The sequence below is a fragment of the Aulonocara stuartgranti genome (assembly GCF_965226115.1).
Source record: "Aulonocara stuartgranti genome assembly, chromosome: 4".
NCBI classification, from domain to species: Eukaryota; Metazoa; Chordata; class Actinopteri; order Cichliformes; family Cichlidae; genus Aulonocara; species Aulonocara stuartgranti.
The window spans coordinates 31,255,185-31,272,452 of record NC_138942.1 but is presented as its reverse complement, the minus strand read 5'-3'; the positions used below and the strand labels follow the sequence as shown (position 1 = coordinate 31,272,452).

The window sequence follows — 17,268 nt, the reverse complement described above, 5'->3', positions numbered from 1 at the left end:
ACGCGGACTCGGGGCGGGGGGGGGCGGGACGTCTCAAAGCAGATTTCTTTCTTGTTTCGTTAATTTATGTTTATTTTAAGCTGTGCAGTTTGACACTTAAATTAGTCTTGTGCACTTAAAATTGCCTTTACTTTGTTTTTTTTTATGCATATATCTGTAGCTAACAACAGTCTAGTTCAGCATTATTGTTTTCACTACTTTGCCTAATGACAAAACATATATTATAAAAATAACATCTTAATTTTGTGAAGCAGCTGAACAGATATGTCAAAGGCAGGCAAACCCACATGTAAGTAAAAAAGGTGATACTTAAAACTGAAAAGATATAACAGATGAGCGATGTAGCACATAAGTAAATGTGACGCATTTTGTTGTGCTGTCCATCCGCCCACCCATCCATCTTCTTTTCCCGCCCATTCTTAACTTGTTGCCATGGTTTCAGCCAATGGTGTAGGCTGTTGGTTGGCAGGTGGTGACGCCAGAGGTCAAACAGGTTCAGTGGCCGTGGCCTGATGGGGGGTTGGGATATATTTGTCTGTGGGGGTGATGGGTTGGAATGACAACGGGAAGGATAATGAGGGGCTAATGTGTTGATAAAGTTGAACTTTGGTGTAGTCGGTGGTGTTTAAACATGTAACATTTGGACAGGTCTGTCCAAAAAAAAAAAGTATTTATTTGGGCTGGAGATGGTGACGTAGCTGATAGCCAAGCGCTCATCGAGGATCAAAAGGGTTTTTTCTTTCTTTTTTGGTGAGGTGGGGGAATGGAGTATGGATGGAGGATGTCAGGTATTCTATATGTACAAAAGGCTATTCATCTGTGCTCCAGCCTCCTGGGGGGTTAGGCTGGCGTTTAGTATGGGGGTTGGCCGTTTAAAGCTATTGATGCTCAGTTGGGTGGGGTGCATGGTTCTTAAAGACGGTAAAGATAGAAGAATGATTGGCTAAAGGTTTTTGAGTTACTTAGCCAAATAAAATAACCATTCTAACATTAAAAGATGCCACTAGCATGATTCTTTAATATAAACGGCTTCATTAAAAGTGAAAGATGTAGCAGATAGAGTAGTCTTGAGTAAGGATGAAAATGAGGAACCATCACAGAGGGGGAAGGTTCATGCCTGTGGAAATCTATCCACTGGTGAACTGGTTAAAGAAGAGATGTGGGCAGGAAAACCAGATCTGTTCACACATTTTTAAAAAAGCTGATACAAATGGGTTTATTCGAGGGGAAAATGTGTCGGACTATGGTTCTCTCATTGTGTGTGGGTGGTGTGGCTACTCTTCAGGTCGAGGTGATATAGGACAGATCTATATGAGAAATGCAGAGAATTTCCCAACTGGCTACCTCAAGTCTGACATGTTCAGATAGAGACGATTTAAAAAGCTTTGTTTTGAAAATAGCATGTAGGTGAGTTTGGCAGAGTCAATATTGAGTCATTGATGAAAAACTAAACCGTTGCAGAATGGAATTTCAAACCTTCACTGTAATTAGTATTTCAGTTAAATTGCCATGTTTATTAGCTGCAAACTTGCTTTAATCACATAATTAGTTTTACCAATGCTGTCTCCTTCTGGTTTAATTTTCCACTGTTGTAAAATATGGTTGGCAGTAGTTTCAAAATACTTGGTTTGTCTTATTGTGAAGCTCCATCCACTGACGTGTGGATGAGACATTGATGCAGACTTGGAATCATTTTGGCTGGTCTGTTATTCCTGGGAAGGTTCACCACTGTTCCAAGTTGTCTCTACTTGTGGATAGTAGCTGTCATCATAGTTCGCTGGAGTCCCACAGCCTTAGAAATGGCTTTGTTTCTCCGCTGTTCTTGGGTTCATTTAAGAGCTGTGTGTGTGTGTGTGTGTGTGTGTGTGTGTGTGTGTGCATTTTACCCCACTTTGGGTGCCACAAATGTCGTGAACTGAACACTATCGGTCAGTCTGTACACACCTCCATCCATTTTCTTAACCACTCAGCTGGTTTAGGCTCATTTTTGCAATAGGGTCCATGCCCTCTGTCGCAGGGCAGGAGGCAGGGTACACCCTGGACAGGTCGCCAGTCTGTTGTAGAGAAACCTAACTGTTCGCTGCTAGAACAGCAAATGTGCATCTTTAGATCTGTAGCTCACAGGGCTTGTTTCTAAGTGATATAAACGTCTTCATCTGAACTAATAATAGCAAAGAAGGTTGGTGCACTGTTTCGGTTTAGTGTTGGACCAAAGGCTATCTTGCTTTCATCACCTGTTTGTCACTCAGGACACGTTCTGGCTTCATTCAGCAGCTGCTTCTTCCTGTCACTCTCTTGTATCTCTGAGTCTCTCTCTCTCTCTCTCTCTCACACACACACACACACACACACACACACACACACACACACACACACACACACACACACAAGCATTATTTCATTCTCTTGAAACTTTTAAAAGCTTCTTTCTGTTTGCAAAGCGTTAATATTTCCTTAAATCTTCTTCTCTCCACAGAACCAGGAAACTCCAGATCAGAAACATTCCACCTCACCTGCAGTGGGAGGTTAGTTCCCATTTCCTTTATTTTTTTTTTAAGGTTATAACGTACAAATTTTATGGCTGACACTTCAGATGGCCACATCACATTACAAATACGTTGCTTGCTTATGTGTAAACTGTTGCCCAGGTAAAAGGGAAACAGTGTGTGCAAAATGGCCACTACTTTCTCTCCCATCCAAGATGGGTTTTCCAGGTCTGTCTGGCAAAAAAAAAAAAAAAATTGAAACAGGAGTCGTAGGTTCGAGTCCCGACTGGGGCATCTGTATGAAGTAAGATTCCTAGGCTAGACTAACCCCATGCTAACCAAGCCTACCTCAGACATGCCCGGATTAACAATGTCTGTGTCAGGTGACCCTGATGAGAAGTGGGCTACTGGAGCAAGAAGGCATCGGTGGGAAAGAGACAAAAATAGGGCACTGTTGGAATGCTACATGAATAGGATGAGCTAGGCAAGTGGCTCCTGGAGAGCCCAGGAAGAACATCTAAGATCTCTGTGCAGAAGAGCGCAGTCGTAGGAACAGCTAAGATACTGTGCCGAACCCTCAGGCTCCCAGACCTCTGGTAGAGACTTGAAGCATATATATGTGTGTATATAATGCAAACAGAAATGGAATGGAAAGAAGAGTGCAGAAGGCACTTTTAGGGCAAAACTACAGACTTTTCTTCCCCTGTTAGGCTTTAAATCTGTTGATTCATCAAACATGACTGACTACAGAAGAATGGAAAGTGGAAGGATCACTGTTCCCTACATTTGGTGTGTAGCTCTGTGCACTTTCATTGTTTTTGTGAGGGCGTGGCACACCCGTCTGCCTCTTCTGGCAAGCGAGCGCCTGTGGGAGTGGCTCCATGTGTGCATGTGCGTATGTGTGCGTGAATATGAGCCAGACTTCTGCCTTTGTCCACGTGAGGGCAACGTCTCAATGCAAAGTTGACTGAAACGTGCTTGAAATCAACCTTAATAAACATCCAGAATTTACAGGCGCGCATGATTTAACCTTAGAATCACAGTTTTTGGGGTCAGGCATTTACGACATCATCATCTATGTATGAATGTAAAATAATGAAAGTTCATTAAGTATGTTGGGTTTAATAGTTTTCTGTTACATTTAAGTTGAAAAATTTCAAAGGGGAAAAAAAACAATTCAGCTTTATCCTGGTAAATTTAGAGCTTTAAGTTTGTGTAAATATGTGAACGTCTGTCTTTGGGGTGGAGTTGGGGAATCATGATGACTCGTTTCCTTTAAAATCTCCTCAGTTATTACTGGTGTGATCTCAGGTTATATTTACATGTTTAACATTTGTAGCTGATTGTCCAGCAGCCTCATTTTATTTCTCTCTCAATCTTTTTCTGCTAAATTTATCTTGATTTTTCACAGAAATGAAAACAAAGTCATTTTGTTGTCAAAGAGTGACCAGCTGAGTGGTGTTATTCTTCGTTTATTGCGTCTTTTGCTCCTGAGCTTGCAGACCTGTCAACAAACACATAAATGATGAAATATCTTATTTAAGTGAATGCCTGTCTTATATTACTCTACACATATGTTTGTGAAATAATCATTTGTGCTAACAAAAAGATGTTTTGAATTGAATGACATTGTCTAGGATTTCCTTAAAATGGTTTTGTGCTGGGATTTTATAGTGTTCCCTTCTCTCCGTCTCTCCATCAGGTGCTGGATGGACTCTTGGGCCAGTGTGGAACCGTAGAAAACTGTGAACAAGGTGAGATCTCAATAAACTTGAAGCACATTTTATTTTAGTACTTGTTACTTATGTTTTTTATCTCCCACATGTGTCATTAAATAAAAATATCTGGCAGTTAAACTTCTCCTTTTGCGCTATTGTTGGACAGCATAATGCTTTGCTGACACCTAGTGGCAGCACATTGGTAACTGCAGCTCAGCTGAGCAAGTTTGTGGTGAAAAGTGAACCACCAAAAACCTTTTGGCAAAGAGGTTTCTGCAGCGTATTTGCAGGTTTGATTTGGCACAGTTCTTTGACCTGGTGTTAAATCAGAGTTTAGACTTTACAGTCGCTCCTAATCTCAACCAATGATGTAAGGTGACTGTGTTCAACACTGCACCGTGGATTCACAAGATACTTTCGCTTGGCCCTCATCTTAAACCCACTGGTTCAGTTCCATTTATTTTATATTTTCACCATAAATTATTCAAATGAATAATTAGTATTATCTTTTAAAGATTTTTACTAGAGCTCAGGGCGTTCCTATCAATGATCCAATGCTCAAAAGATATTTGATTAATTCAGATTGTCACGTTTTACATGATAGCGTTCAGTGTTGTGGCGTGAAAACCAGTGATTTGATCAAAGTGGTAGGTTATTGTTAATGATCTCTTGATTATTGTAATTAATCAAGTCTTTGCTTCAATTGTTTAAAAAGTGGGCAAAGAGAAAAGCTTCTTTTTTTAATGATGATGATGTAGAAATCCAGTTAACACTTTCCACACAGATTAAACCCCTGCATCATCACTTTTTGAATTCTCAAGCACACTACCAATATATATATTATTATTATTATTATTATATCAGTTCTTGAACATTAGTGAGAACAAGTAGATCTAGCAGGAATGTCACTGTTGAGGTACTCCATGGGACAGAAGTAGAAAATGCTGGCAGTATCATATAACCGACTGGCTAACTGTGGATATTAATCACTGATTCAATTTGAGCCTGGACCAGACAGCATGCTATTGATCCATAAACCTTAGAGTATGTGGTGCATGGAAAAAGCACAGCAACTCTTTCTGCATTAGCTGCTGGTAACATATATTCTGATCTTCACCTACAGTACCTTATAGTTACAGCCATATTATGAAAACATTAACCTATGTGTTAGTGATGCACAGTTACACCTGTACTCACTGCAGACACTTTTTTTGGATGCTTGTTATTTCCACGATTTAAGATGAGATACTCGAGTTATTCCAAAAGTTCAGAAATGACTGCGGGTGCCAATATTCATGCTTTAGAGAGCATATCTAGGATTGAGTCATTCAGTTAGAGTACACAAAAAGGCTTCTGTCTTCTAAACCATTTTGGTGTTTAGTTGTTTTTAAAGAGAACCGTAACTCTCTGTGATGTGCTTTTTAAATGTAGTAGCAAAACACAAAGAACCTTCCTGTAGCTGTCAGATGAGCAGAGATGGTGCATGACCGTGATGATTAAGGGGGTGGTTTTCTTTCTATGTGTTACATGAGCTAGTACATGAAGTGGATACTTTGTTCTATTCGGTTCAGTTTTATTTAATTATACAGCACCAAATCACCACAACAGTTGTCTCAAGGTGCCCTATATTGTAAGGTAGACCCTACAATAATGCATAATGAGAAAAACCCAACAATCAGATGGCCCCCTTTGAGTAAGCGCTTTGGCGACAGTAGGAAGGAAAAACTTCCTTTTAACAGGAAGAAACCTCCGGCAGAACCAGGCTCAGGGAGGGGCGGCCAGAGAGAGCCAGAGATTAATAACAAGTGTGATTCAGTGCAGAGAGGTCTATTAACATATAGTGTTAATACTAAACCTGTTGCAGCATAACTAAGGGAGGATTCAGGGTCACCTGATCCAACTATATGCTTTAGCAAAAAGGAACGTTTGAAGCAACCCGCGATATAGTGAAGGACCACTGTAAATGACTGATTCATGTGTGTTTTCACCCCTTTATGTAATGTTTTTTGTGCAATCACACTGTAAGTGGCCAAACTTACCTGTTTAAATGCAGTTAGGCTAGTGCAAAAAGTATAGTTCTGCCAATGATAAATATCCATGTTGACCTAGGAGCTTGTAATCACCCATGTCCACCAGTGATAAAGGAATAAATATGTCATTGAATACACATGAAAAAGTAGTTTTTGATGACAAAAGCACACGTGCACTCTAGAACGCTCTGAGAGACGTGCACTAATGTGTCACACACATCAGTCAGTCAGCGAGGATGCTGTTTAACCTGGTAATGAAACAAGTTACAATGTATTCAGACTTCCTCTTTTCTTTCTTTCAGTCAACACAGATAGTGAGACCGCAGTGGTTAATGTTACCTATGCAACCCGCGAACAAGCCAGGCAGTAAGTTGCTCATCTTAATATTTTTCCATCTCTTGTTCTTTCCACAGTCTTTTGAATTTTGGTCCATTTTGTGTATAACAAACCGCTAAGGTGTGTGTGAAAAGTTGAATCATGACTTTGTGTAGCATTTGTTGCAAAATCTACCTGCAAAGAGTCTGTTGTTATGCTCTAATTAATTATGTATTGTATATATATATATATATATATATATATATATATATGTATGTATATGTTTGTTGCGGTGACCTCTTAAAACTGTGCCGTGTCGATAATCAAAGTAAATATGACTTACTGCTGCTGTGCTGGGTCCTCAGAGCCATCCAGAAGCTGAATGGATACCAGTTTGAAAACAATGCCCTGCGTGTCTCCTACATCCCCGATGAAACCTCTGAACTGGAGGGAGGCCAGCGGGGGCCTGATAACGGCCGGCGACCTGGCTACGGGCCCCGGGGCGGACCCCGCGGTGGGTCCCCAAATTCTGGGATGCCCTCCAAACCTCCACATGCCGACATCCCTCTGAGACTGCTGGTGCCCACACAGTACGTTGGCGCAATCATCGGCAAGGAAGGAGCCACCATTCGTAACATCACCAAGCAGACACAGAGCAAGTGGGTAACAGCGTGATGGGTTTATTTCACACTTAATGTATGATCTGTAAGATAGTTTGATGGATGGATGAGAGCATTCTGATATGAAACCTTTTCCTAAACACTCCAGATTAAATGTATGGTTTTAAATGCTCAAATTTAAAAGTTTGATATCTATTGCTCTTAGAAAGAAAAATCTGCTTTCATAACTGTATCGAGACACTCTGGTTCTTGTTAAAAAAATGCTTTTTTTAACATTTTAAAACTCTGCTTTTGAGCTTTTTCCCTGTGTCAGAATTGACATACACAATTCCATGTGTGCATTTCTTTCTGTTGCTGCAGGATTGACGTCCACCGCAAGGAGAATGCGGGTGCTGCTGAGAAGCCCATCAGCATTCACTCTACCCCTGAGGGCTGCTCAGCTGCCTGTCGCATGATCCTGGACATCATGCACCAGGAGGCCAAAGACACTAAGACGTAAGTTATCATAGTGATCCAGCACAGTAACAACCTAATGCAGTAAAACTGATCCTGGAGCTGATGAGTTCTCTATAGCAGCAAGCATGAAAATAACAGTGGGTTCCACTTGCAGTGCTGATGAGGTCCCTCTGAAGATCATGGCTCACAACAACTTTGTTGGGCGGCTGATTGGGAAAGAGGGACGCAACCTGAAGAAAATTGAGCAGGACACGGATACCAAGATCACCATTTCCCCGTAAGACACACACCAACTTGTGGTTGTGTATTAGCTGAGGTGAATGATTTATTGATTTAAAGCACAGAAAGACGCCTCACTGCAGCTCACCCATGAGCGGATAAAATTTCTAGTTGAGCCACATCAGTGAGTAACACCTCGCCGTGTGCCGTCTCTGTGTGCAGTCTCCAGGACCTGACGCTGTATAATCCAGAGAGAACCATCACAGTTAAAGGCTCCATCGAAGCCTGCTGTCAGGCTGAGGTGGAGATCATGAAGAAGGTCAGGGAGGCTTACGAGAACGACATCGCAGCGATGAATGTGAGTGCACGCTCACAGAAAACTGGAGGGGAGCCCAGCGACGGACTTTGAACTCTGTGAACTTATGATAGCAATATGATGGCGAGGCTGTTTGAATCGTATTCAAATAATGTCAGTAGTACAGCACAAGTACGAGAGATGTGCTTTTTTTCTTTGTGTTGGTTCAACACTAGAACCAGCCCACCTATTGTAACTGTCATTGCGGTTTCTTACCTACGCTGTCCTTCTCTGCAGCAACAGACACATCTGATCCCTGGCCTTAACCTGGGTGCTCTGGGCCTTTTCCCTTCTTCCTCCAATATGCCCCCACCACCACCTGGAAATGCAGTTGGTGGCACCCCCTACGGCTGCTTTGGGGTAAGATTACCTGAGAGATCAACTGATTATAGTTTTCTTTCTTTTTTCTTTTTAAAAGACTGTTGCTATTTATTTAATGGGATTTTCTTGGCTTTGTTTTTTTTTTTTTCAGGCTCCAGAACAGGAGACGGTCCATGTTTACATCCCAGCACAGGCGGTGGGAGCAATCATTGGAAAGAAAGGACAGCACATCAAACAGCTGAGCCGCTTTGCTGGAGCCTCCATTAAGGTGTGTTGATAAACAGATGCATCTTGTAAACACTTTTCAGGGGAAAAATACTTTGTTTGCATCTGCAGAAAGGTATTTTGAAAATACTAATATTTCCTTTTCCAAATACTGCTAGATGGTGAGGACTACAGAGCATTTACACTTCTCAAACCAAGATCTCAAGATTTGAATAATGTATTTCTTGTATCTCCTTCAGATCGCACCAGCTGAATCTCCAGACTCCAAAATGAGGATGGTGATTGTGACAGGACCCCCTGAGGCTCAGTTTAAGGTAATCACTGATAGTCATTTACCTCTTTTGTTTGACATAATATCCCTGGTTGGTGGAACAACTGGTTGTTGAAAAGTGTTAACCTTCTTTTGTTTGCCCTCTCCTCCAGGCTCAGGGCAGAATCTATGGCAAACTGAAGGAAGAGAACTTCTTTGGGCCAAAGGAAGAAGTCAAACTTGAGACTCACATCAAGATGGCAGCTGCTGCTGCAGGAAGAGTGATTGGCAAGGGAGGCAAGACGGTAAGCCACAAAACCGTATACGTTGGTGTACTTCCAGTAGTAACATATTCTGCACATCAGGGTGCTTTAAGTAAGGACTGTTGCTGCCGCACTAACCAAGTCTCGTGTCTCCAGGTGAACGAGCTGCAAAACCTGACAGCAGCTGAGGTGGTGGTTCCCAGAGAACAGACACCTGATGAAAACGACCAGGTCATCGTCAAGATCAATGGGCATTTCTATGCTAGCCAGGTACACCTTTACTGTTTTGTAATGTGCTCATATATCATGTTCTCAACAAACTGTTCTATGGTTATGAACTATGAAGTATCACTACTGCTACAATGACCTTTGTAATGTGTCATTTTAATTGTTTTGACACATAATTAGGTCTCAGTTTTTGTTTGCAGGTATTTTTCTTTGACTCTCATAATCCAAAAAGTGTGAGTGTGAGACAAATTCAGTGACCACTTCTAATTAGCAATGATGGAAAAAAAAGAAAAAACCTCTCTGATTGGTTGAAATTTGAACTCACATCTAGGTGGTGCTAATGGTTACTCAGTGCCCTGTTGCGTATTTAACACCTCATACATTATAACACATTCATGGCTTAGTCATATTTATTTTATTCAGCACTGTATGCTCGCTATGCTAAGCTATGTTAGCTTAGCTACCAAAAAGATGTTAGCATTTATAAGTAGCCAATGGCATGTGATTGTCTTCCTGCATTTATGAGGTTAAGTATCTGTGCTAACATTGATTCATTTTAATGGTGCATATGCTCATGCTGCTGATACTCAGAAAGTTCATCTTCTTGTCATCCTTGATTGTCTAAAATATCATTTTTGTGTACTTGAACTTTTTCTTGATGCCTTCTAAAAACCTAAAATTGACCAAACTCTGAAGTCGCAGTTTTGTCTGCTATATCTAATGTGTTGCTAACTTTGTCTCCCTGCAGCAGGGGAAAAAGGCGTAACTTATGCAGCTCATCTTCTCAACTCTGCTCTGTCTCCTAGCTGGCCCAGAGAAAGATCAGAGACATTCTGACCCAGGTCAAACAGACACAGAAAAGCGGAGTTGGCATGGGCCCTGGCCCTCACTCGCCGGGCTTCACAGAGATGGGCAGACCTACGCAGGGACTGACTCAGGACCACCAGCCACGCAGGAAGTGAGGGGTCCCCGCACCCTTCTCACATGCCGCGGGGCCCCTGCCTGACGGAAGGACAGACAGACAAATGCACGAACGGATAGACGGACGGATACATGAGAGCGACACACGGACCCAGCGAGAGACAGGGAGAGATATAAAGAGGGAGAGAGTACGCCCAATAATCACAGAGAAAGACAAAGAACAAAGACGAGTGAAATCAAAAAGATGAAACAAATAATAAAAACAGGATTAAGAAAAAAGAAACAGAACAGAGATCAGATTCCAGGCCAGAAGAGAAACTGAGTGAGGATGGTGAGATGAGGGTAAGGAGGAACATGGAGAGAGAGGGTATAGTTTCCTCCTAGTGTGCCTCGGTATGGCTGCAGCCAGCTCCTCATCTGCTCTAACTTTATGGGATCCCACCCAGATAAGTCGAAACAACATGGCCGACTTTATTCTCCATGTATGGATGAAGCAACGCTATGGTGGGTTCCGATTTATAGCAGATCTGCGTTTCCCAGGCACACTAGCAGGTGCCTTCTTGTCCTATCGCCTCCAAGAGACCTCTCCAACCATCTGCAGTCAGTCCTATATTTTAAAGGTGGTTTTTTTTTAACATAGAGATATATGTATAGAAATGTTTTATTCAGAGCTATTATTAATAGAATGCAGTGAGGTGGAGCTGGGAGAAGGAACAGGGGAACTGCTGTAGTGGCACAGGAGGATAGGTGCGGGGTCTGGCACTGCCTCGCCCGCCCCTAACCTACTGGCCAAATGAGAGCGTAGAAGAGGGGCCGCAGATGTTAACACTGCTCTTTTAAAACCTTTCAGGATAGTAGAGAGATTAAAAGGAAAAAAGAGAAAATATGAGGTTGTAAATATATAATCTTCATGTAAATGTAAAAAAAAAAAAAAAAAAGCTGCGCCTGGCCGCCTTGCCTTTCCTCTTTAAAAAAAAAAAACGAGGACGTCTTCTCTATTTTTCTTAGTCCCTTGCCTGTACTGTGTAGCATCATTTAGCCTACAATAAGGCTCGGGGCTGGGGAGGCACTGAAGATGCCCTTCCAATATTTAGCTATGTGGCGGAAGGCGCGGCAAGAGACAGTAACGGGAGTGGAGGTCGCAGCTGGTCCTGCAGTTCTATTGCAGCGGCTTAGACCACGTGTTAGATTAAAAAAACAAAAAAACAACTGCCAGCAGCTGTGCTCGCTGGCGAGCGACCTGCACCCCAAACGGCATATTTTATATATATTATATATATATGATATGTGAGTTAGCCCGGCCCCTGGTGTGAATGTATTGACGGCTTTGCTTAACAAGTATGAGTAAGTGTGTCAGCGACAGACATTATGCTCATTACGTTTGTGCAGAAAGTCAAGGTCAGTCTCGGACGGAGAGTCGGGTGCTTCAGCCATCCCTGCGTTTTTTCTCTTAAATAAAAATGCCTTTAATGTCTGCAGTGATGAAGGCAGTCCGAGGCTGATCTTGGTCGAGCACGAAAAGCAAAGTCTTCCAAAGCTCCTTGCCTTGAGCTCAGCAATGGTAATGTCGTTATGAAGGGAGCAGCTTCCTCGTTCTCTCTCCCTGTCTGCTGAAGGCCTGTGGGCGGAGCCTCCAGACCCTGCCTGCGTATGATAATGAGGGGCGGGGTCGATGCTTGGACGCTCTCGCCAAGATTAGAACAGATTAGAAAAGAAAAAGAAAAAACCTACCTCAGGGTAAAGTTACCTCAGTATTCCTTTTTTTTGCTTGCTGGTCTTCTATATAATAGGAAAAAAATTGCTGAGAGTCCTGAATATTTTTTTATTTTTTTAAGAAAAATTATTTTTTTTTCTTTTTAGGTATTGAGTTATGGCTTTGGTAGTTTTTTTTTTCTTCCTTTTTTGTGTTTTCTGGTGTGATGGTTGAATGAGTTCAGGATGACAAAGATGCTGTTTTCTTTTTTCCTAAGTGGAGAGAGATCGGTCTGCTGGTGTAGAGAAGAAACGGGTCCCATTTTTCCATCTTTTGGGGGGAAACATGCTCGGTCTTCCTGACGTGTGAGTGGAGCCTCTGTAGTCTGAAACAGAGAAATGGCCAAAAGGGAGTTATGTTTAACTCGAGAGAGGATCCTCAAGTGCACATGGTGACCAAGCTCGCCACCGGGGTAATCGGATAACCTTTGTGTCATACCCCGTTCCTGTGGCTTCTGGCCTGCCGTGTGCCCTGAAATACCCTCCTCTCCTCGTCTTATTTTGACGACATTGCCACGAAGCGCCAAACATTATGAGACTGCTTTACAGACCTGCAATATTGGCATATGAAAATGCGACCTTTCTCACCTGGAGGTTGGGACTTTAAATATTAGCGGTCCACCTACAGAGTAGCTGTACTGTGTCAGGTGTTTTACTTACACACAGGAACTAGCTCGGACTTCTCTGAATGTGAATATTTATTACCTGTGCACTGACCGTGCCACCTCAGATGCTCCCTGTTGGCTACACGTGTGCTTGTTGTGTGTATGTGTGAATGCAGGCGCGTCTGTGTTCGCTGGTTTTAAATGTTCCTTTTTTTAAAGTCAGGGGATGTGTTTGGGTGATGTGGTTGAGGAAAAAATAAGCAGATAAAAGTAGGATGAGAACCCAGTGGAGAAAATCCACAAATCTTTTAGAGGAAAAAGATGGGAGCTACAGCAACGCAGCTGGGATAATATCTAACCTGTACATAACATGTTCGAAATGTGATCTCTAACCTTTTGTACTTTTGGAGAAAAAAACCTTAAAAATCAAAGTGGGAAAGAACCATCAGACAGAAAGGTTGCGCTTAGCCAAGTTGGGGAAGGATACTGCCAAATAACTGTCTTTTTAATGTCTTACCTGTGCTTGGTACAAGCTTAATCGGCTACCCCACCAGCTCATCAACAAACAGGGAAAAATCTATTCCACCTCGTCTGCGCTTGTATTTTTGCCCAGAGGCGCTAACGTCACAGCTCGACTCTGTTAAGTTTCCACCTCTTTCTAAACCACAGCGCTCCGTTCACAGCCACCAACATGCTATTCAGGATTCATCCCTCAGCCTGCGGGCTTCTGGAGTGGTTCGAACGACATTTTTTATTTTTCATTCTTATTTAGTACAGCAAGCTTTGTTTGGAAGTGACATCTGGGGACGTACTGTTGCACTAATCGATTAAATATTTCAGCAAACAACTGAGAACATCTGATGCAAATCTAAAAAAACAAAAACAGTGGATGGTGAGGAGTCAGAGTTTTCTCCCTTCTTGCTCTTTCACACCACGTTTTCATGCTTTGTCGTTGCTCTTCTGTCCTCTGGTAGAAGAGTGATTTTGGAGTGGGCGGGAATGTAAGGGTCCCTTGCCCTCTCTTGCGCTGGTCTCCATTGTGTTCGTTTTGCTCGCTTCTGTTCAAAAACGTTTTTCTTTATTTTTCCCAGAATCCACACTCTGAGTCTTTATTGGAAAATAGTTGAATTTCACCCCATCTTATTGTTTAGCTTTTTTTAATGCAGAAATCTACAGCTACTTAATGAGACGAAGTACTAACATGTAGCTCAGTATGTCACAGTGACTGCGCCAAACAAACAGGAAGGGGCGGAGTCCAAAATGCAGTATAGAGCCACGTTAAGCAAATGAGCTCACTGAGAAGGACTTGAAGTATTTTAGAACTCAGGTGAAGTTTCACCTGAACCCTTCTTGTCTCGTTACGATAGAGAGACGACAGTACAGTTTAAACTGAGGCGCGCCCGTGCCGCTCGCCACGCCCCCGTGCCGCTCGCCACGCCCGCTCTGTAAGTAAGAATGTAGAAAGAATGGCTCACACAAATTGCAGCCGGAGACAGAGACAAAAATCATTTATTTCTTCATTTTCATCTGGTTTTCCTCTCTGTTCTGTTTTTTTTATTGCAATTTGAGTGATTGAGCCAATAAGTTGTATCAGCTAGTGGACAGAGTTTGGTAGTGAGAGGTGCCACGTGGTATAAAAACAGTATCATTGCCAGCACGCTAACATTTGAGTTAAAACCGACACGGTTTCTAACATTGTTTAAAGGACCATACCAGTGTTTCAGACATGTTTACCTGTTGCTTGTGTGCTTGTTATGGCTGACCATTTTCGACAACGTTTCCCCACTGGTTTCATTTCACTTTGATATAGAGCTCCAAAAAGAAAGGCAAACCTACTGACAAACAGTTATTTGGGGCATCCAAAAACATCCTCTCATAAGTCTAATATTCATAACAGTCCCTGTTCTTGTTATGACTTCTGGGAGAAGGTTTAGCTGTTTGCGCCACCTTTGCCCGTCTCTTGAGCAAGTAGATGGTGAAACCTCATGTGGCTTGTATGAATTAGTCACTGATGTCATTTTGTAACCTATAAAAGATTCAGCCCTAATATTGGTTCCAAAGTCACATTTTCACAACTTACCAGAGCCAGAATTTTGCTTTTGTTGCTACGCGATCACAAAGTTGATGCTGTGGGCCAAAAAAGCAAAACTGTGAGCTGAAAGAAGCTAAAATGCTCCTGGTGATGAGTCTTGGCTGTGTCACACGTAGTTATTTGAGTTACGCCTGTCGTACTTTAAACCCGGCATGCTTTAGAACATGGTCAGCACTGATGAGAAGCACACGCAGTAAACTGGCAAAACAGATCCTGACTGGTATTGCCCCTTTCCGACCGAAAGGAAATTCCGACTTGAGTAAACTTATCTTACCTGATCAAAAAACAGACAAAAGACGCACACACACGCACACACACACACGCGCACATACACATACTGACTCCAGGATGGGCAGAGTTTGCTCTAAAACAGCACAAACTCCTCCATGTTGTGTCCCTAACACTTCCCCACCTCTTACCCCTCTGTCCGTCAGCAGGAATGGGGCTTTGACAATTCAGAAACAGAATCTGACAGAGGGACTCCTTTCCCAAGAAGGAAACACAAACAAACAAAACAAACAAACAAACAAACCTCTTGACACATAACTAGGAACGCTACCTCAAAACACAAGCAAACTCAGCTAGAAGATTGTCTCTTGTTGGTTTGTTCAAAGAAAAAAGTAAGAGCGAGCAGTCAGACAACAAAGTGACAGTGTTTTAGTACAACCCCCCCCCCCCCCCCCCCCCCCCCATTTCTTGGACTTTATTAATTTATTTTTCAGCTTTTTGCAATTGTACCTCTTCAGCTTAGAGATGGGACTGTAAAAGTAAATGCAAAAAAAATAATAAAATAAAATAAAAAATACATGAATAAAAAAGAGAAAACACACACACACACTCACTCTATGGACACATTGTGATGCAGGGTGACATGAGCCAGACGGGATGAAGATTTTCTTCATGCGTAGGGAGGAAGTGAGCCAGTCATAGCAGGGCGTCAACTTGTTGACCTGGGAAAGGTGTTTCAGTTAAACTGCTCAAAGCTACCGATGCTACTCACTAACCCTACTTCACATCACAGCTTAAGACAAACTTCAGTTCTTCTGCTCATCTCGCTCTGACCACACACTAAAATTACTCGTAACCCTCCCTCGGCTCTGCCCTGCTGCTCACCTCCCAAATCAAGGGGCACAACACCTATAACCATGTAATTATTTTGTTGATCTACCTCTTAGGAAAAGGAAAAAATAGATAAATGGTAAAAAAAACTTTTGAAAAAGGACACAAAATAACTAAAAAAAACAAACAAAAAAAGTCATTTGAAAGAAATATAGGTAAATAAATAACTGGGTAGTGGCATCTCCATATACTGTAGTGGATAGTCTATTAAAGGAAAAAAACGTACTTCTTCCAAAGATGATTTTGTTTTCTTTCTGCATTCTGACTTGTATTTGAAATGGAATATTAAGGAAATTGGGAGATGGAAACTCTTGCCACCAATTTTTAATTTTCTTCTGTAACAACCCAGCATAAGAGATTTCTTTATCCAATTTGCATTTTATGTAGTTTGTTTCATTAAGCTTTCTTTAACTTCAAAATATTCTTTTGGTTGACTTTACATTTTTCTCTCTTCTTTATGACAGCAGATTGAATCTCTTGTGTTTGGGTGCATTTAGCATTTTCTTTCTCTCTGTGAAAAACCTACATGAGTTAGTGCCCTGCAAGGACCTTCTATGCCGACTGATGATTTATTTTCAATTCCAATGAAAAGCAAAAGGACCTGTTGTTTTAGCTGATAATGTAGGTGTAGCTGGAAGGAGGGAGGTCCTCTGTACTGAGCTGGATCTAGAATAATCACATTTTGACCTAACCTCAAATTAATAAAAAAAACCCATCTCACTGTTGACTGCGCAGCCTGAGGCGACTCCTTGCTCATCAGGAGTGTCAGGTCTTCCCTCCTTCCAGCAGATGGCACCGTTGGTCTTTACAGTATATGGACTTTCACCTTCTGCCTGCCTGATTCCTTTAGTCGTCATCAACACTTGTTTTAAACTCCTTGTAAACAAAACAGAGCATAGATATGAATGTGTTATTAAAAGACGAGAGAACTGACCTTCTTGGCTTTTTGTCTTTTTGTGTGGCCTTCACAAAATCTGACACATTATACAAAGACAATGAATGATTTGTCTAATGTGGTGAGATTTTGAGGATTTTTACAGCTGTTCATACCTGCGCAAAAGCCTTGAGCCATTTAAAAAATATAATTTATATTTCATTGTGATTTCTTTTTTTTTTTTTCTTAAGTGGTCTTCAGCTGTAGTTCTCAAGGCATTCTCAAAATTGTTTGCTTTTTCATTGGACATTGAGGTTTGTTTGCTAGTCCACTTAACACCAACCTATGAACTATTCAAGTATAAAAAAGACACCTAACCCAAATTTTCTCTGCATAAGAAATGGGCAAAGAACCAATTT

At 41.8% G+C, this 17,268-nt stretch overlaps 1 protein-coding gene across 1 annotated transcript in view; it reads left to right on the top strand.

The window, feature by feature from the left end:
- The window catches only part of igf2bp1 (insulin-like growth factor 2 mRNA binding protein 1), a 52,246-nt gene extending 35,338 nt beyond the window's left edge, over positions 1-16,908 (top strand). Inside the window, exons 3-15 of the mRNA XM_082530967.1 lie at positions 2,477-2,525; positions 4,189-4,240; positions 6,537-6,600; positions 6,915-7,208; positions 7,530-7,664; positions 7,780-7,902; positions 8,067-8,202; positions 8,437-8,559; positions 8,672-8,788; positions 8,985-9,059; positions 9,169-9,300; positions 9,415-9,528; positions 10,293-16,908. Of these exons, the coding sequence (XP_082387093.1) occupies positions 2,477-2,525; positions 4,189-4,240; positions 6,537-6,600; positions 6,915-7,208; positions 7,530-7,664; positions 7,780-7,902; positions 8,067-8,202; positions 8,437-8,559; positions 8,672-8,788; positions 8,985-9,059; positions 9,169-9,300; positions 9,415-9,528; positions 10,293-10,448 (1,570 nt within the window). The 3' untranslated portion in view covers positions 10,449-16,908. The remainder of the gene's footprint in view (positions 1-2,476; positions 2,526-4,188; positions 4,241-6,536; positions 6,601-6,914; positions 7,209-7,529; positions 7,665-7,779; positions 7,903-8,066; positions 8,203-8,436; positions 8,560-8,671; positions 8,789-8,984; positions 9,060-9,168; positions 9,301-9,414; positions 9,529-10,292) is intronic.
- The last annotated feature ends 360 nt before the right edge of the window (positions 16,909-17,268 follow it).